At 41.4% G+C, this 21,454-nt stretch overlaps 1 protein-coding gene across 2 annotated transcripts in view; it reads left to right on the top strand.

The window, feature by feature from the left end:
- Nucleotides 1-21,454, top strand: part of MICU1 (mitochondrial calcium uptake 1) — a 402,009-nt gene that overhangs the window by 242,897 nt on the left and 137,658 nt on the right. For both annotated transcript variants that reach the window (XM_073585810.1, XM_073585809.1), the window contains exon 9: nt 11,191-11,328. In XM_073585810.1, coding sequence (XP_073441911.1) covers nt 11,191-11,328 — 138 coding nt within the window. The remainder of the gene's footprint in view (nt 1-11,190; nt 11,329-21,454) is intronic.

Below are 21,454 nucleotides of genomic sequence, written 5' to 3'. Positions count from 1 at the left end.
TCCGCAGTGTCTGCACATACCCTAAATCTATGTGTCTAAGGAAAATGGTTGACAGCAGGTGCCAAATAGTAAACTGCATTACCTATTCTGGGGTCTGGATTAGTAATGTTGAAACATGTTTTTGAAAGCACTGGTCAAATAGCAAATCTGCCCAGCTATAAAGTAGGAAGAAATGGTAAACCTGACCCTTAATAGATGTTGATTCCTTCCATTTTCTTTGAGGCCTAAAATCAGAATATAAAGAAATTATATAGGAAACTATTAAGATTAGTAACAAAAGGCCGTATAAAGGTGTGCAACTTAATCTAATCTTTCTTTCTTGACAATTGAATATATCCATTAAAATCTAGCTTCTAAAAGACTGAAGGAATAAGAGGTAGGAAGGGGAGGTAACTGGGGCTGCCTCTCTTAACAGCAATTGCTCACCCTCTTATTAAACTGTAGAGGGGGAACAGATTTATTGATAAAGGGACAGATTTATCAAGGCAAATTGTGCTGAATGAAATTGAAATGTACACCTACTGAGAGCAGACATTAATTTGTATCGGTTTTTGCCCCATTTTTGGTGTTTAGAGTTGCTACATTTTTTCAAAAATGTATGTCAGATTTTATTGCAAATATTACATGTGTTAAAATAATCTTTTACATAAACTATTAACAACCACCTCCCCCCAAAGACCTTGTAACCTGGAGCAAGTTTCTATGCTCTTAGTATTATATTAGATGTCAGATAATCTGGTTTGGAAGTCCTTGAGCTGAGACCTCAGGGTACAGCTCTGTTTTCTGTGAATGTACTTTGTAGTTCCAAGCTTTGGTAATTTAGCAAAATTATCCAGTTGTTCACATTTTACCCTCTCTCAGTCTCCAAGTGTACACTGGACCATTATTTTTTATCTTTTAGGTGATTTTAAAGGGGTTATTCACTACTTTTTATTACTGGTGCTCTAGAATTTAAAAAAAAATATATATATATACCGTAGTTCTGAGATGGCGCCTCTCCTGCACTCTGATCACATGACATAAAGTCACATGACCGCTGCAGCCAGTTAGCGCCTGCTGATCAGCTACATCTATTGCATTTCTGTCTGCGCAGAAATGGATCTGGAGATAAATATTTATTTCACAATTTATGCAGCGCTCTAGGATCATTATTAAAGGATTGTCAGATGTAGACAACCCCTTTAACGTAACCTGACCTTTTTGTGTTGCTCCACTTCTTGAGTGATTTCTCTCTGCTGGTTTTGCTTCCTCCCCGCAATGAAGACTTACACAGGACAAAGCCATCGTATCAATTATTCTAATAAAAAAAATTGAAGTGTTCTCATGGCTGATGCAGTTCTACATGATTGGATTTTTCCTGGGCATTCTTATATCATGTCTGGCTCGTGTATAATTCTATCACCGCCATGGAATGCAGCATATCCTGTTTTACTATAATATCTTCAATGACACTTTTATGCTCAATTGTGCTAAAAAGTTTATTATATCTTCAATTGTTGGCAAGAAATGTACGGATGCAAATTTCACACCCCTTTTGCAGCTTTTTTTTATTTAACCTATTTGCTTGACTTACTTGATTATATTTCCATCATATCTTTTTTTTCTTCGGTTTATATAACAAATGTAAGCTTCTTGGAGAATAATCACTTGTCCCATTGGAGAAACCATATGAATATTTTTGCAATCATTCACTATTGCTATGAGCAGAATATTTTTTTTTTCTAAACATCAGTTTGCTTTATTCTGCACATTTATTTTTTAATTGTCTTTTTTTTCCGGATATGTACAGTTCATATGGAATTTAGTCATCAAATGGTATTTTCCATTTGTTTCATCCATTAGCAATCATGATACATGTCTAAACCCTTCCATACCATTCTACAAAAGTCTAATATTGAATTAAGTGTGACTCCATCTGTCATTCAGAAGCACTCATGAAAGCAGATGTTTGACATTTATAAGATGAAAATCTTATGATGTTCTGTATAATGTGTTTCAGACATAGCTAGTTGTATGCTAATTCCGGCACCTCCTCGTTGGCTAACGAGGTGTCCTACCGCCAAGGCCCTAGTATCCCGAAAGGAGTTGCAGCAGTGACCACATGATTGTTCTTGTTCATTTAGGCTTGGGCTTTAAAAGGCACCATCACGTTACCATAAGCATCTTATAGATGCTCTTTTGTAAAGCCGTCTGTCTGCTATGTGTCTGGTATGTGAATTCTTACGATTTCATTGTCCAGACTTTAAAACTGGTCTTATAATTCAGTGGGAGCCACGGCTGCTCTCAATATGTTCTTCTCCGAGACGGTCGTGATTGAACTGCCGATTCTATTCCTGTCTTCGCCCAGCGGAGCTCGGCAGACAGATGTGTTATTGGTAAAGTTTAGGGATTTTTTTGTTATATCGTATAAGCTTCATTTTATATGAGAGTGTATACCCTGGAGTCTGGTATCTTTATTCTAGGAGAATAGGTGTCTGAGAAATAGATAAGAAAGCCTGTGGACAGGGATTAATGGCTGATTGCCTTATCAGACAGTAGTAAATGGACACACTGTGAATTGCATTTTGATAAGAAATTGTCTTGTCCCTTATTACTTCTAGCAACAGGCTGAGGAGAACATTTAGAAGATCAGTACATCTCCCTATAGTCCCATAAATAAGCTGCAGCTATTTAAACTTGGATGTCAGGAGGCTGCAATTCTTCCCTATCTGAAGTTATACATTTGTTGTGCACAACCAGACACATCAGTAATCTGTGGCCACCGGACGGGAGCCCTGAGAACTGACCCTTAACTCCCGGCAGCTGTGGCTCTTCTTTTGGTTAACCCACCTGGCTAGAGGTCAAGAGGGGTCAGGGATGCCATCAGGTAAGTGGTGGTTCCCAGGGCTTCCATCTAGAAGACAAAGATAAATGATGTGGCCTAGGTCCTGTGAATAGATTCCTCACCATCTCTATTCCCTATCCAGGACAGTCGGTCAGACCCAATTATATATTTACTAGCTATGAACCCGTTCTACGCCCAGGTGGCGGGCATTTTTATTGGTATATGGTCTCCCATCCTGGTATATGCTGCCCCCCTATCCTGGTGTGCATGGCCCCCTTCTTCCCTATCCTGGTATGCATGGCCCCCTCACTCCCCAATTCTGGTATGCATGGTCCCCTCACCCCCCCCATCCTGGTATTTATGGTCCCCTCACCCCCCCTATCTTGGTATGCATTGTCCTCTCGCCCCCCTATCTTGGTATGCATGGTCCTCTCACCCCCCCTATCCTGGTATGCATGGTCCTCTCACCCCCCTATCCTGGTATGCATGGTCCTCTCACCCCCCTATCCTGGTATGCATGGTCCTCTCACCCCCCCCCCATCCTGGTATGCATGGTCCTCTCACCCCCCCTATCCTGGTATGCATGGTCCTCTCACCCCCCTATCCTGGTATGCATGGTCCTCTCCCCCCCCCCCTATCTTGGTATGCATGGTCCTTTCACCCCCCCCCCTATCCTGGTATGCATGGTCCTCTCACCCCCCCTATCCTGGTATGCATGGTCCTCTCACCCCCTCTATCCTGGTATGCATGGTCCTCTCACCCCCCAATCCTGGTATGCATGCTCCTCTCGCCCCCCCAATCCTGGTATGCATGCTCCTCTGGCCCCCCCAATCCTGGTATGCATGCTCCTCTCGCCCCCCCAATCCTGGTATGCATGCTCCTCTCGCCCCCCCAATCCTGGTATGCATGGTCCCCTCGCCCCCCAATCCTGGTATGCATAGTCCCCTCACCCCCCTTTTCGTGGTATGCATGGTCCCCTCACCCCTCTTTCGTGGTATGCATGCTCCCCTCACCCCCCTTTCGTGGTATGAGTGGTACCCTCATTCTACCTTTCGTGGTATGCGTGGTCCCCTCACCCCCCTCTCCTGGTATGAATGGTCCCCCTCACCCCTATTAAACTACACACATACAAAAAAGAAAACATTTACACTCACCCTTCCCTGTGCTCCAGCGCTGCCTGTCACGTTCTGCTGGAGGCTGGGGGAGGAGTCTGGCATCGGAGTACGCGCATGCCCATAGCGCTGTCCTGTGCCATATTGCTGAAGACACACTGCAAATGTGTCTTCAGTAAAAGCGCGATCCGGCGCCATATGTGCATGTGCGATTCCGGCCGCACTCCTGCCCCGGTCTACGGCCGAAGAGAAGCGCCGTGGCAACGCTCCTCCCGGTCAGGTAAGTATGGCGCCGGTCATAGCGGTGTGCAGTGTGTATGCGTACCACCATCTCCGACGCCATACACACTCCTCACCGCTGGCTACCTCATTCTGTCTGGAGCCAGACTGCGCAGGCGCAGTCTATAAAGGCTTCGGACAGAGTGACGCTTAGCCGGTTATATTATAGATAGGCAGGTTATATATTCTCAATAGTGTCCAGGTCAATGGAACTAGGTAGGTTTTGAGTCTTGGATGAGACTATGACTAGTGTTTATCCAGAAAATGGTTATCTTTTCTTTTTTGGTGTTTTGTCTATCAATTACTTTTTCAAGTTTTATGTCATGGTGACTGTTTTGTTCCAAGTCACCTCTGCTTCTTTTTTTTTTTTTTTTTTTTTAAAGCAATTTCCCCTATTTTGGTCTACTCATAAAATGTCCAAAAGTCCATTTGTGTTTTAAGCATAAAGATCGAGATGGCTTGAATTGTAATTTGTTTCTCTCGTCATGCAGCAGTCCTCATTGGTAGTTTTCTGCCCTGTTTTATTGTTCATCCTCTAGTTCTGTAAAGAGACAGAGAACATTATAAAACCTGTGAGACGTTATTACAAGGTAGCGGGTACTGCGCAATTAGTTTGGCTTCCTGTGAGAAACATTTTGTGCTGTTCTGCATTGGCCTCTGTTCTTATTGCCGACCACTTAAGAAACAGAATTATCTCCTGGAGACTCTATAATCTCCTTATGTCTAAAGTGTTTAATTCATTCCTGTCTGTAAGGATTGCCACTTTTTACAGAAGTTTGGTTGTTGTTAACAGGTTAAAATGATGTGTTATGACTTTGCTAGTATTTCTTTGTTCTGAATACAAATTTAGGGTTTTCTATAATTATGTGCAGTACATCCATTGCTATTAAAATGCCGTTTGCTTAGAGAGTATACAGTTGTGCTCAAAAGTTTACATACCCCGGCAGAACTTTTGTTTTCTTGGCCTTTTTTCAGAGAATATGAATGATAACACCAAAACTTTTTCTCCACTCATGGTTAGTGGTTGGTTGAAGTCATTTGTTGTCAAACTACTGTGTTTTCTTTTTTAAATCATAGTAACAACCCAAAACATCCAAATGACCCTGATCAAAAGTTCACATACACCATTTCTTTATACTGTGTATTGCCTCCTCTAACATCAATGACAACTTGACGTCTTTTGTGGTAGTTGTGGATGAGGTTCTTTATTTTCTCAGTTGGTAAAACTGCCCACTTTTCTTGGCAAAAAGCCTCCAGTTCCTGTAAATTCTTGAGATGCCTAGCATGAACTGCGGGCTTGAGATCTCCCCAGACTGGCTCAATGATATTGAGGTCAGGAGACTGAGATGACAACTCCAGAACCTTCACTTAGTTCTGCTGTAGCCAATAACAGGTCGACTTGGCCTTGTGTTTTGGATCGTTGTCATGTTAGAAACTGCAAGTACGTCCCATGTGCAGTTTTCGGGCTGATGATTGCAAATTTGCCTCCAGTATTTGCTGATAACTTGCTGCATTCATCTTTCCTTCAACTTTGACCAAGTTTCCTGTGCCTTTGTTGCTCACACATCCCCAAAACATCAGTGGTCCACCTCCATGCTTTACAGTAGGAATCGTGTTCTTTTCATTGTGGGCCTTGTTGACCTCTCTCCAAATGTATCTTTATGGTTGTGGCCAAAAAGTTCAATTTTGGTCTCATCACTCCAAATTACCTTGTTACCGAAGTTTTGAGGCTTGTCTCTGTGCTGCTTTGCGTATTGTAGGTGAGATACTTTGTGGCATTTGCGCAGTAATGGCTTTCTTCTGGTGATTCGATCATGCAGCCCATTTTCCTTATTTATTGTGCATCTTGAAACAGCCACTCCGCTAGTTTTCAGAGAGTCCAGTATTTCAGCTGATGATATTTGTGGGGTTTTATTTGCATCCCGAGCAATTTTCCTGTTAGTTGTTGATTAATTTTTTGTTGGTCTACCTGACTGTGGTTTTGTTTTTACAGAGCCCCTGATTTTCCATTTGGTAATCACAGTTTGAACGCTGCTGACTCCCATTATCGATTCCTTGGATATCTTTTGGTATCCTATTCCTGTTTTATACCGTTGAACTACCTTTTCCCGTTGATCCGTTGACAATTCCTTTGCTTTCCCTGTGACTCACAATCCAGAAACATGAGTGGTTGGATGAAAGATGCAAGAGTCTGTCTGGACCCAGACACTCAGCTTTTATGCCCACACACTGACTATAATCAAACAGGTCACAGGTGAGGATGTTGCCTTTAGTAGCCATTCAATCCCATTTGTGTCAACTTCTTTGCATGTTATCAGGCCGAAATTACCAGGGTATATCAGGCCAAAATGACCAGGGTATGTGAACTTTTCATCAGTGTCATTTGAATGTTTTGGGTTGTCATTTTGACTTAAAAAGAGAAAACAGTTTGACAATAAATGGCTTCACCCAACCACTAACCATGAGTAGAGAAAAAGTTTTGGTGTTCATTCATATTATCTGAAAAAAGGCCAAGAAAGCAAATATTCTGCCAGGGTATGTAAACTTTTGAGCACAACTGTATAATATATATATAGCAATACAGTGATACAGCTCTTAGTATCTGGGATTTAGTATAAGTTCTAGCAGGATGCAGAGGACTAAGCTGTCAGCATGACTTTGATATATTACTCTGCTTTGTGTAACAATATTATAGATTGAATTATGCATTTTACATGAATACTTTTTAAGAATTTTCTCCTATCCTTATCTCCTGCGCCTACGTTTTCTCACATGCCTCAGCTAACAGGTCAAATACAATTGATTTTAGTGACTTTTCGATGTAGGTCTATTCTGCTATAATTCTGCTTTCACATATTGCCTTTCTCTAAAATACATGATTACTTTTATCAAACCCTTGAAATCTTCCCAACCTATAAACCTCTGCAGGCTTAATTTGGCGAAGGATACGTGTGTTATGAATAGCAAGAAGGTAATAAGCGGTTATTGGACATCTCTGGATGTGTCCCTTGCTGACTAAAGGATACGTTGCTCAAATTCAACTTACATTGTCTTCCCTTTCGTCATCTGTCAAAGGAAGTCACAAGACCTCCATAATATTAGATGGTCGGATGTCCCATGGGGGTTCAGCCAAGAATAATCAAATGCGTAAAGCCAGGTGTAGTGTTGTGGAAGCATAACCATTTCTTACAGACATTATAGGGCCTATACGGGGGGGGGGAGTATTTAGTCAGCCACCAATTGTGCAAGTTCTCCCAATTAAAAAGATGAGACAAGCCTGTAATTGACATCATGGGTACACCACAACTATGAGAGTCAAAATGAGAAAACAAATCCAGAAAATCACCTTGTCTGATTTGGCAAGATTTATTCTTCAAATTATGGTGGAAAATAAGTATTTGGTCATTAACAAAAGTTCATCTCAATATTTTGTTTTATATCATTTGTTGGCAATGACAGAGGTCAAAGTCTTCACAAGGTTGGCACACACTGTTGGTGGTATATTGGCCCATTCCTCCATGCAGATCTCCTCTAGAGCAGGGTTCCCCAACTCCAGTCCTCAAGGCCCACCAACAGATCATGTTTTCAGGATTTCCTTTGTATTGCACAGGTGAAGCAATTATCACCTGAGCAATACTAAGGAAATTCTGAAAACATGATCTGTTGGTGGGCCTTGAGGACTGGAGTTGGGGAACTCTGCTCTAGAGCAGTGCTGTTTGGGGCCTGTCACTGGGCAACACGGACTTTCAAATCCCTCCAAAGGTTTTCTGTGGAGTTGAGATCTGGAGACTGGCTAGGCCACTCCAGGACCTTCATATTCTTCTTATGAAGCCACTCCTTCATTGCCCTGGCGGTGTGCTTGGGATCATTATCATGTTGAAAGACACATCCATGTTTCATCTCCAATACCCTTGTTGATGGGAGGAGGTTTGCACTCAAACTCTCACGATACATGGCCCCTTTCATTCTTTCATGTACACGGATCAGTTGTCCTGGCCCCTTTGCAGAGAAACAGTCCCAAAACATGATGTTGCCACCCCCATGCATCACAGTAGGTATGGTGTTCTCTGGATGCAACTCGGTATTCTGTCTCAAAATACGACGAGTTTTGTTTCTACCAAACAGTTTTTCTTTGTTTTCATCAGACCATATGACATTCTCCCAATACTCTTCTGGATAATCCAAATTCTCTCTAGCAAACTTTAGACGGGCCCAGACATGTACTGGCTTAATCAGGGGGACACCTCTGGCACTGAAGGATCTGAGTCCCTGGTGGTATAGTGTGTTACTGATGGTGGCTTTGTTACGGTGGTCCCAGCTTTATGCAAGTCATTCACTAGGTCGCCCCTTGTGGTTCTGGGTTTTTTGCTCACCGTTCTTGTGATCATTTTGACCCCATGGGGTGAGATCTTGCGTGGAGCCCCAGATCGAGGGAGATTATCAGTGGTCTTGTATGTCTTCCATTTTCTTATTATTGCTCCCAGAGTAGATTTCATCACACTAAGCTGCTTGCATATTACAGATTCAGTCTTCCCAGCCTGGTGCAGGGCTACAATTTTGTTTGTGGTGTCCTTCGACAGCTCTTTGGTCTTCACCATAGTGGAGTTTGGAGTGTGATTATTTGAGGTTGTGGACAGGTGACTTTCATATTGATAGCAAGTTCAAACTGGTGCCATTACTACAGGTAATGGGTGGAGGACAGAGGAGCCTCTTAACCCCTTAGTGACGGAGCTAAATTTTTTAAATCTGACCAGTGTGACTTTGTGGTAATAACTCTGGAACGCTTCAATAAATCCCAGTGATTTTGAGATTATTTTTTTGTGACACATTGTACTTTATGATAATGGTAAATTTAAGTCAATACATTTTGTTTTTATTTATAAAAAATATCAGAAATTTGAGAAAAATGTTAAAAAATTTGCAATTTTCAAACTTTGAATGATTATCCCTTTAATCCAGATAGTCATACCACACAAAAACATTCAGAAATAACATTTTCCGCATGTCGGCTTTACATCAACAAACTTTTTTAAAATGTTCTTTTATTAGCATTTTAGGAGGTTTAAAAATGTAGCAGTAATTTTTCATTTTATCAAGGAAATTTATCAAATTTATTTTTTTTGGGACCTATCCAGGTTTGAAGTGACTTTGGGGGTCTTATATTGGAAAACCCCCAAAAGTGACACCATTTTAAAAACAGCACCCACTGACATAGTGAAAACTGCAGTCAGGTAGTTTATTAACCCTTCAGGTGATTTTCAGGAATTAATGCAAAGTGGCATGACAGAAATGAAAAAGTGTATTTTTACTACCTAAATGTCGCTGACTTCTGAACAGGTTATAACAGCTGTCAGACTCTAAGGCCGCTATTTGGTCATGAATTGCCATGGCAAACATCAGGACCACATAATCATAATCTTAGGGTGCGGATGGGGATAAAGAGGAAGCCCCCACACTCTGTTAACCATTTATATGATGTCACTATTGACAGCAGCATCTAAGGGGTTAAAGAAATGTGGACAGTGCAAACACTGATAGTGGCTGATGCAGCAAGTTGTCAGCTATAGTGTACAGCCGACAGCTGCTGGATTGTCACCTGTATGGGGATGCTATTCTCTTATACCTCACGTCAGTTAAAAGATGTATTGGCTGTCATTAAGGGGTTAAAGAAGTTACAGGTCTGTGAGAGCCAGAAATCGTGCATGTTCTTAGGTGACCAAATACTTATTTTCCACCATAATTTGCAAATTAAATCTTACCAAATCAGACAAGGTGATTTCCTGGATTTGTTTTCTCATTTTGACTCTCATAGTTGTGGCCTACCTATGATGTCAATTACAGGCCTCTCATCTTTTTAAGTGGGAGAACTTGCACAATGGGTGGCTGACTAAATACTTTTTCCCCCACTGTATGTATTAAATGGTTGTCTACCCAACCTTTTGATTTTAATGGGACCGACAGATGGACAGACTGATGTGTATTGGGGTATGTGGACTGAGTAAAGGCTTGGCCAGTGGCTTATTTGGATGTTCTGGGCATGCATGAATATGAGGTAGTCAGAGGATTATTTAGGTGATGATAACTAAAGCCACGCATACACAATAGCTAGCTGTCAGACGAATACACACAAGCGCTCCTGTGTCTCTATGAGAGCGCCTCTGCCAGACTTCTGGCGGCAGTTTATTGGGAGAACAAATGATTGGTAATCCAAAATCTGATGTGACCGATCCTTCTCTCCCCCGACGTAATCTGCATGTTCGGCTGACGTTCGTCTATCGGGTATGAGGGCCTTACTGTCTATGACCACCCTAGCAAGGTTAAAGGCATTGTTCACAACTTGGTCAACCCGATCTTAAATGCTATATTTCCCTGGGTAAAAAAACCCCTTATGCTCGTCTCTCTCACGCTTTCACTGTTTCAGCAATGTTGGCGCCAGGTCTCCTAGCACTAATGTAATATTGCCATCCCATGTGAGCATTTCAGCCAATCAGGTTTCAACGACTGTCCGCTTTGATTACTCTTCACTTGGACGTCCCACGTTTAGTCCATCTGAAGTATGAGCAGAGCTACCCTTCAGCAGCTACTGATCGGCTGCAGCGCTCTCATGGCACAAGAACACACGAGCACCTGACGATGCCCATTCGGAAGGTCATTATAAGGGGGTTTTTTTATTTTGGAATGGGGACTACAGCATTTTAAGAATGTGTTGTCCAAGTACTGAACAACTCTTTTAGACATTGAATTTCAGTCCGTGCAGTGGTAAATGATGTACCCAGGACATTAATGTCATCTGCTTACAGGGATGAAGGCAATTTGTTGGCAGACCCTTAAATAAACCACTTAATTGTAACTAAAGTGAATGCATGATGTTTTCTCCCTGATTGTCAGTTTTTATTGCTTCATGTACAGTAATAAGTTCACAATTGTCTTTATGACATGCTTCATCATCATGTCCTTGTTTTTTTTGTCCTTTAGTTTGAACGCCAAGATCCAGTGAATGGTCGCATCACCGAGCGTCAGTTTGGAAGCATGCTCCTGGCATACAGCGGGGTGCAGTCCAAGAAACTCACTCAAATGTTAAAGCAGCTGAAAAAACGATTCAAGGATGGAGAAGTGAGTACTAACATCAGTGAGCCATATAGGCTTTTTGCATCTTCTAGGGAAGATGTTGACTTGGTTTTGGGAAACACTCCAACATGAATAGACGAATGTTAAAATCCGCGCCGCCATTCAGTTTCTGAGCAAATGAGTTTTTTTGAGAACATGAGGATGAGATAATTTATAATGTCATACATTTGCTGATGCTGCAATGTGCTGCTGATTTTCTGCCAGCATATCTGGATTGATAATCTACAGATTGTCCGCCCCACGTGAACATGGCTTTAAAGCAGATCTGTCATTGGATTTTACAATACAAGTTGCATGTGTTATTGACTAGATCTTTTAGAGACAATGTACTTAATTTAAAGTCCATATCAAGATGGTTATATACAGTAATTATTTTTGAAAGTTTGCACTCTCTCTGCCCCTCCTAGCCTGTTTCTCAGCTCCTCAGTGTCACTCCTCCCTGCTGCTGAAATCTCACACTGCTCAGTATACGCTGCAGCTTTCAGTCAGGTTGGCTGTACAGAGACTGAATACACTTGAACTCCCGAGCTCCTTCATTTAAGCTGGATGGATTAAAATGCTCTTTTTAATATCTGGATAATACAGTGATTGTGACATGAATTTTCATTGTAAGTACACTAGTCTCATTAGGTTGAAGAGATCTATTTTAATGATGCATGACAGATCCACTTTAAATAAACATTAAGGAAAGTGTAGGACTTTTTTCCATTACAGCTCTATGCTCCAGGGATGCTCTTGGCGCCTATATTAAACAGATCAATATGCTTCAATTCACTGACTGGTATTTGTCGAGGTTTCATTTTTCTGTATGGAGTAGAGTAGCAGGTCATGTGTGCTATTCCTTACAGCAGCATCTAGTTGAAAACCATATAAAATGTGATCTTTTTATTTTTTTTCTAAATATATACATTGGACCTTTGTATGGCATGGCTGCCATAGGATTTATTGGCAACAGCCTTGAAAGTGCATAGCAAATGCAGTTTCAATGGAGCCTTAAAGGGGTTGTCTAGTGAAAACACCTATGCACAGTATAAATAATCCCTGGTTGGGGTCTGACTGCTTTAACCTGCACGATTGGCAGAACAGGGCAGTTATGCCCAATAGGGAACTTTTATTCTTGTTACACATTGGAGTGACAGGTCTGAAGCCCCGACTGCCTCTCCATTCATTTTCAGTGGGGCTGCTGGAAAAAGCTGAGATCAGCGCTCGGCAGTTCAACAGGGGATAAACCGGTCAGACCCCCACCAAACAAGTTGTTGCCTATTCTGAGGATAGGTAACAAATTGTTTATACTGGACCACCCCTTTTAAGGATAATCATAAGAAACCGCTATACAAAGTAGGTGATCTGCAAAGAATTTAGGTTTTCATGGTATTCCCTATTTCATTTTAAAAGGCATCCAATTCAGTAAAGAATTTGGAAATATATTGTCATTAAAACCACAGTGATTTAAAGTTCTCTCCTCTGTATGTGATGAACTGAAATTAAAAAAAAAAAAAAAAAAAGTTTTGTGCAGTGCCAGGTTTGTGCCGCGGCAGCTTAGCCCCCACTGTCTACATTGCATTTAAGAGTGGAGCTGGAGCTGACGGGTTATGGCAGGGCTGATATTTCTCATTGAAGAGATTGGCGTGGTTCCTGTAAATCGCTTTGTTTGCACTGTGTCCCATTCTGGGGCCTGTGCAGACTGTCATACACTCCACAACAAAAACTATTATATATAACCTGTGTATAATGGGCTACAAATTTGACCATTATAAGATCTACAAAAAGATACACTAATATGGCAACAGAATTACATGTAAAATATTTGTTTTGGGATTATTAGAGGAGCCTCATAAAAAAAAAAAAAAAAATCAAAATCCATTAAAAACATTAACTATATCTATAGAATTTTGTCTAAAAAATTGGAATATCTCTATATATAAAGCTGAATGTATGTGTGTGTGTGCGTGTGTGTGTGTGTGTGTGTGTGTGTGTGAGTATGTTTCATTTCACCAGAGCTGTTCAAAAGAAGCTGAGCTGTGATTGGTTGCTATGAGCAAGTTTTCCCACTTGACAACACCTCAGCAGACACTGACATGGTGGGAGAAATCTAGCAGCCATTGTCTGCTCATATACCCATCACACATCCTCCATCCATAGGCACATCTTCCCTCTTAAAGGGATCATTGGTATGCAAGTCAGGGCAAATCCATTCAGCGCTCTGGTTCTGATGCCAGGCTCTCTTAAATGGATCCCCGGTATGGAAGTTAGGGCAAATCCACTCAGAGCTCTGGTTCTGACCCCAGGCCCCTCTTAAAGGGATCCCCGGTATGGAAGTTAGGGTAAATCCTTCAGCGCTCTGATTCTCACCCCAGGCTTCTATTAAAGGGAGCATTGGTATTGAAATCAGGGCAAATCCACTCGGCGCTCTGGTTCTGACCCCAGGCTGACGGGCAGGATGATGTGGGATATTGGGGGTAGTAGTCCGGTGGCTCTGGCTGAAGGGATGATGTGGGATATTAGGGGTAGTAGTCCGGTGCCTCTGGCTGCAGGATGATGTGGGATATTAGGGGTAGTAGTCCGGTAGCTCTGGCTGAAGGGATGATGTGGGATATTATAGTGAATGTGGCTATGCGGTCTGGGCGGGGCTCTACTCTCAGATATATATATATATATATATATATATATATATATATATAATCATTATAATTTGTTATGACTAACCACAGTTAGTTACTATGCCCGGGCAGCTCCGGGCTCTTCAGCTAGTTAACAATAAGAGTTGTTTCCATATCAGCTGTTAACGGCTGAGATTAGAATAACGGCATCCAAATACTGGCCACAGGAGGTGGGGACCCCAGAAACAGCTGTGCCAGTGGTTTCTGTAACTGGGGTCCAATACTTATGGTGCAGACCCTAGGTAATTTTGGACATTTTTTTGTGCTTTTTTTTTTTACATGTTTGAGGCTTTACAGTATATAAGTTTGGAATTAATGTAATATTTTTTGTGTAGTTTTATAGTGCTCATACCCCTGTTTTCTTTTTCTTGTTTGGTTTTGCACATTATTCTGGTGTGTGGTAGGTTATATCTAGTACTGGCTACCCAGCTGCTTCCAATTTATTGTTTAAACTTTTTCCATAACTCCCATTAGTTTTAATGGAAGTTAAGTAGAAAGCATAACTTCTGTGGCCGTCACTTGGACACTAACATTCCTGTCTGTGCTTTAAAGATGAGGGGAGAAAAAAAAAGCTTTAATAAACTATTAGGGAATATGTTAATGGTATGTTAAATTAACACATCTGATATTCTCTGTCTGTATTAAAGAGAATCTGTCACTAGGTTTTTGCTACTTTGAGACCTGCATGATGTTGGGGCAGAGACCATGATTCCAGCAATATGTCACTTACTGAACTGCTTGCTGCAGTTTTGATAAAATCACTGTTCAGTCTGCTGCAGATTTAGCAGTTCTCTGAATGCTAAGCTGTGTGAAAGCCCACCCTCACCACTGGTTGGCAGCTTTCTGTTAATCAGTGGTGGGGGCTGGATTATCATAGAATCATAGAATCGTAGAGTTGGAAGGGACCTCCTGGGCCATCTGGTCCAACCCCCTGCTCAAAGCAGGATTCGCTAAATCATCCCAGTCAGATGTCTGTCCAGCCTCTGTTTGAAGACATCCATTGAAGGAGAACTCACCACTTCTCGTGGCAGCTTGTTCCACTCATTGATCACTCTAACTGTCAAAAAGTTTTTTCTAATATCTAATCTGTGTCTCCTCCCATTCAGTTTCATCCCATTGCTTCTAGTCTTTCCTTGTGCAAATGAGAATAAAGATGATCCTTCTACAATGTGACAGCCCTTGAGATATTTGTAGACAGCTATTAAGTCTCCTCTCAGTCTTCTCTTTTGCAAACTAAACAATCCCAAATCCTGCAACCTTTCCTCATAAGACAGGGTTTGCAGACCGGTCACCATTCTGGTTGCTCTTTTCTGAACTTGCTCCAGTTTGTTGATGTCTTTTTTAAAATGTGGTGCCCAAAACTGGACACACTATTCCAGATGAGGTCTGACCAAAGAGGAGTAGAGGGAAATAATGACTTCACGTGATCTAGACTGTATGCTTCTGTTAATACATCCTAGAATTGCATTTGCTTTTTTTGCTGCTGCATCACACTGTTGACTCATATTCAGTTTGTGATCTATTAGTATACCCAAGTCTTTTTCACATGTGCTGTTGCTTAGGCCTATTCCTCCCATTCTGTATATGCTTTTTTCATTTTTATTGCCCAGATGTAGTACTTTGCATTTGTCCCTGTTAAAAACCATTCTGTTAGTTGCTGCCCAGTTCTCCAGTTTATTTATATCTTTTTGAATCCTCTCTCTCTCCTCTCTAGTATTAGCTATCCCTCCTAGCTTTGTGTCATCAGCGAATTTAATCAGTTTACCCTCAATTCCTTCATCTAAATCGTTGATAAAGATGTTGAACAATACAGGGCCCAGGACAGAGCCCTGTGGTACCCCACTTGAGACATTCTTCCAACTGGATGTGCAGCCATTTACGACCACTCTTTGGGTCCGATCACTAAGCCAGTTATGAATCCACCTAACAGTTGCCTTGTCCATTCCATACTTAGTCATTTTTTCAATAAGGATTGTATGAGATACTTGGTCAAATGCTTTGCTGAAGTCAAGATATACTATATCTACAGCATTTCCTTGATCCACCCAATCAGTGATTCCGTCATAGAAGGAAATTAAGTTAGTCTGACATGACTTATTAGTTACAAACCCATGCTGACTCTGTTTAATCACTTCATTCTTATCCAGGTACTGACATACATGTTGTTTAATAATTTGTTCAAAGATCTTTCCTGGTATAGAAGTCAGACTCACCGGCCTATAGTTGCCTGGGTCCACCTTCTTCCCCTTTTTGAAGATAGGAACAACATTTGCTCTTCTCCAGTCTTCTGGGACTTCTCCTGTTCTCCAAGAATTTTCAAATATTATGGAGAGGGGTTCAAAAATTTCTTCTGCTATCTCCTTCAGTACTCTGGGGTGTAATTCATCTGGACCTGGAGACTTGAATTCATTTAGGTTAGCTAAGTGTTTCCTCACTATCTTTCTGTTTATAGATATCCTGGATTCTTCTATACCCTTAATAGGACAGTGAAGAACAGTTGATGTCAGATTTCCTTTCTGAGAGAAAACAGATGCAAAATAGGAATTTAAAAGTTCGGCCTTCTCAACATCCTGTCTTACCATTTAATCATTTTCATCCTGTAAAAATCCTATAGCATCTTTGACTTTTCTTTTACTTTTGACATATCCCCAAAATCCTTTATTATTGCTTTTGACATCTCTTGCAAACCTCAATTCATTGTCAGCTTTAGATAATCTGATTTGTGCCCTGCAGGTTCTACAGACAGCATTATATTCTTCTTTAGATATGCCTCCCTCTTTCCATTTTATAAACATTTTTTTCTTCCTTTTTAGCATGTGCTTAAGTTCTGTGTTCATCCATCCTGGCTTCCTTAAATGCTTCCTATTCTTCCCTCTTTTCGGAATTGTTAACAATTGTGCTTTGAGAATTTCATTTTTCAAGATTTCCCATCCTTCCTGGACATTTTTGTCTTTAAGGATATCCAGCCATTGGATCCCTCCAATTCTCTTTCTGAATGCCTTAAAATCTGCCTTTCTGAAATCTAACCTTGACGTCTGAGTCTTCACAGGTCTTCCTCCTCTAGTTATCCAAAATTCTAAAATAGCATGGTCGCTACCTCCTAGGGTCCCAGCCACTTTTACCTCCTCAACCATTATATAGAGATTGTGAATATGGAGTACTATATGCCAACAGGTTTTCTAGTCGTCAAGTTATAATCTTCTTATAAAACAGTGATTTTATCAAAATTGCAGCAAGCAACTCAGTAAGTGACACATCGCTGGAATCAGGGTCTCTGGCCCTACATTGTGCTGCTCAGATTAGGTGGTAAAAGTTTGATGACAGATTACCTTTAATACTATTCGCAGCCATTCAGTCTGCCAGCTTCCCAAATATAGAGAAATATTAAGGAATACCATGCAGCCTGGGGTGACACAAGCTTGTGTTTTGTGTACTATTTATGACCAGCAATTGTATCTTTCATGTAGGATTGCTGCATTCTCCTTAAGGCTTGGTGTTGAAAGACACATCAAATTCCACAATCCCATTACCGCGGCTCTATAACTCTTGGAGGTCATGAGTCGGTTTGCTGCATAGTATGCTGAACCAAACATTTCTTACCTCCTAGTGTAGCAGTGCTCTCAAGATTTCTTTTCATGATTTAGGAAATGGCGTTTGCAAACATAATTAGTTCCATGTTCACAGTAAATCTTTTTTTTTTCAACTTTTAATGAGCTGAAACTTTGCATTAACATGATGTAGTTGTTTGCCCAGAGCAGCACGACTGCTTTTCTAAGATCTAATTCATCCAGAGAGTGGACATGGAGGACGATCGACGTGATTAAATATTGAATGCTGAAATCTATTTACCAGTTATTTGATGACCGTTTCCTCCACACCAGCAGGGCAGCATAGTGGAAATGTAACGTTTCCGACATTCCTAATAACAATTTTGTATTGTTACTAGCAACTTGCTAAAATTTTACAAAACTGAAATAGTTTTGACAGTTTTTGACTTTTATCAGATGTATTTTTAAAGAAGATGACATTTCTTTTTTGATCCGTGTTTGGTAGAAAATAGTCTGATGCCTAAATGGTTGGTCCGAAACTAAAATTGACTTTAATCCTTAATGCCTGTCTATTTTAAAGAAGCACCCCTCCCATTAAAATTATCCTCTTAATACAAGGTGGGCCATCTATATGGATACATCTAAATAAAATTGGAATAGTTGGTGATAAAGTGGATTTGTCGTCGTGGGCCAGTTGAATGGCCACCAAGGTCTCCCGATCTGACCCCCTTAGACTTTTATCTATGGGGTCATCTGAAGGCAGTTGTCTATGCTGTGAAGATATGAGATGTGCAGCATCTGAAACCACGGATACTGGAAGCCTGTGCTAGCATTTCTTCTGCAGTGTTGCCATCAGTGTGTCGAGAGTGGGAGAAGAGGGTTTCATCGACAATCCAACATAATGGGCAGCACTTTGAACACATTTTATAAGTGGTCATAAATTTGTAAGTAACTCATGAAAGAATAAAGTTATGTTAAAACCAAGCACACCATTGTTTTTCTTATGAAATTCTCAATAAGTTTGATGTGTCACATGACCCTCTTCCCACTGGAAAAAATAAAGTTGGATCTAAAATGGCCGCCATGGTCACCACACATCTTGAAAAGTTTCCCCCCTCCCTTATACTAATGTGCCACAAACAGGAAGTTGATAGCACCAACCATTCCCATTTTATTCAAGTGGATCCATATAGATGGCCCACCCTGTATATTGCAGTCATCATATTATATAGCACTGTGTACTTACAATTGCTCATTTTGCTTTTCTACACAACTAATTCTTCTTTTTTACATTAGGTCAACTACATCACTAAAAACTGAATTCTTCTAAGTTCTATGAAGAAATAAAAAGCCTATTTTCCTTGCATGAGTCACAAGTCTCTGCATAAGTCGATGTCGGAGGGGTGGGGGGGCAGCTGCGTCAGGAGTTCAAAAGGGGTATGATTTATGCAGTGGAAAACAGACTTCCTGTTCCTACAAAGAGCAGAGAAGAATTTACTGGGTGGAAAGGTGAAATGAGCAATTGTAAGTGCACAGTGCTATAATATGATTGCAAGATATTAAGAGGATTAAAAACGTTGGGAGCAGGAGTACTTCTTCAATGTCATAATCTAATCGCTTTTGTAATACACTTTAATTAAAAAGTCCCTACAATTCCTTCTCTATGCTATCTAGCTGATTTTTTTTTTTTTTACCACCTCCTCTTTGGTGACACTTAGGGTACCGTTACACCTAGCGATGCACCAGCGATCCCGACTAGCGATATGACGCAGTCAGGATCGCTGGTGCATCGCTGGGTGGTCGCTAGTGAGCTGCCACACAGGCAGATCTCACCAGCGACATCGCTGGGGACGGGGATCGCTACTTACCTGTCAGACGCGGCGATCCTGCGTCCTCCCACCCGGCTCCACGCGTCGCTCGTCGTCACAGCAGGAAGCGCCGCAGGAAGCAGACGACGAGGAATGATCCAGCAGCTTCTCGCGCGATCAGCGATAACCAGCGGGGGAGCCGGTCGGAGGTAAGTATCACATGCAGCGATATCGCTAGCAATATCGCTGCAACGTCACAAAATCGGTGACTTTGCAGCGATATTGCTAGCGATATCGCAGTGTGTAACGGGGGCTTTAGTTTGAGAATTCCGGTGAATGATGGGATAGTCAAGAATGGTCACTGCCGCAGCTTCTGGCCTCCCCTTAAACGAAGTGTTATCAGTGACATCCTTTTCAGCGGCTGGGCTGTTCCTTGCTCTACTGAGCATGTGATGGATTGTCATTGACAGTGCGCTCACTCACCGACTCTGATCAGAAGTAACAAGCTTGCAAGAGAGCGCACTGTCAGCGCACATTGTAATGAGATTACCCATGGTGCAGGAAAACCAGTGACCAGCCCTACCCTCCGCAAGTGGTCACTTCATAAAATTAGCAGGCACACAGTTCAATGGGTATTCTCTTGTGGCATAAAAAAAAAAAAGGCAGCTGAAAGATTATAGTCATTGTTTACCTTTCTTGCCATTTTTAGATCCAACTTTCTGGTCTAGTTGATAATCTAGTTGCATCAAAAAGAATGTGTCATGTAAAAATGACCTATGGTAAATGTAATATTTTCATATTAAGTGAGTTAAAAATACTTTACTAAATTAAACAAACAAAAAAAACACCTGCAATTTCAAAACACTTATTGTGGGATATTGAGAGAAGTATCTTGTAAAAATCTAGATAAATAAGATGCAGGTCGTTTTGATACCTAATCAAAAAAGAAACGAGGGAATAATCATATAGCATAACATAAATAATAAAAAGTTTTTTGTACTTTTAGGCAAAATCTAATATATAAAGCTCACGTGTGTGTATGTATGTGTGTATGTCCGGGATTGGCATCCGCACCGTCGCAGCTACAGCCACAAAATTTGGCACAGTCACACGTCTGGACCCCGAGAGTGTCCTAGGCTATGTTGTGAGGCGAAATTTTGACCCCGCGCGTTCCAATTCACCAAACAATTTTGCCCCTATCTACATAATGGGGAAAAAGTGTGTATCAAGTCCCGCCCCTCATTATGATGTCATAATTGTTGCCATGGCAACGCTGATGTCATAGGTTGCAAGCCCCGACGCTCATGATGTCATAATGGTTGACTATGAGATGGAGGATGTGTGATGGGTATATGGGCACTGGACTATGGGATGGAGGATGTGTGATGGGTATATGGGCACTGGACTATGGGATGGAGGATATGTATGACGGGTATATGGGAACGGGACTATGGGATGGAGGATGTGTGATGGGTATATGGGCACTGGACTATGGGATGGAGGATATGTATGACGGGTATATGGGCACGGGACTATGGGATGGCGGATATGTATGATAGGTATATGGGCACGGGACTATGGGATGGAGGATATTTATGATGGGTATATGGGCATGGGACTATGAGATGAAGGATGTGTGATGGGTATATGGGCACTCGACTATGGGATGGCGAATATGTATGATGGGTATATGGGCATGGGACTATGGGATGGAGGATGTGTGATGGGTAAATGGGCACTCGACTTTGGGATGGAGGATATGTATGATGGGTATATGGGCACGGGCCTATGGGATGGAGGATGTGTGATGGGTATATGGGCACGGGACTATGGGATGGAGGATAATTATAATTTGCTATAACTAACCACAGTTAATTACTATGCCCAGGCAGCGCCGGGCTCTTCAGCTAGTATATAAATAATCATAGATCATAATTTATGAATAACAGGAGAAAAAAAGAAAGGGCATTAGGTAATATTGCTGATAGCCCATATATAGTATATTGAGAGACAAGGGGGATTTAGGTATAACAATTAATGTATCTTAAAAATACTGCATAGGTGATATAATAGTCCAGGAGATCTTATAAGTAGG

The sequence above is a fragment of the Dendrobates tinctorius genome, unplaced genomic scaffold (genome assembly GCF_039654945.1).
Source record: "Dendrobates tinctorius isolate UK_male_01 unplaced genomic scaffold, ASM3965494v1 ptg000089l, whole genome shotgun sequence".
Taxonomy (NCBI): domain Eukaryota; kingdom Metazoa; phylum Chordata; class Amphibia; order Anura; family Dendrobatidae; genus Dendrobates; species Dendrobates tinctorius.
This window is presented reverse-complemented; position numbering and strand designations above follow the sequence as displayed.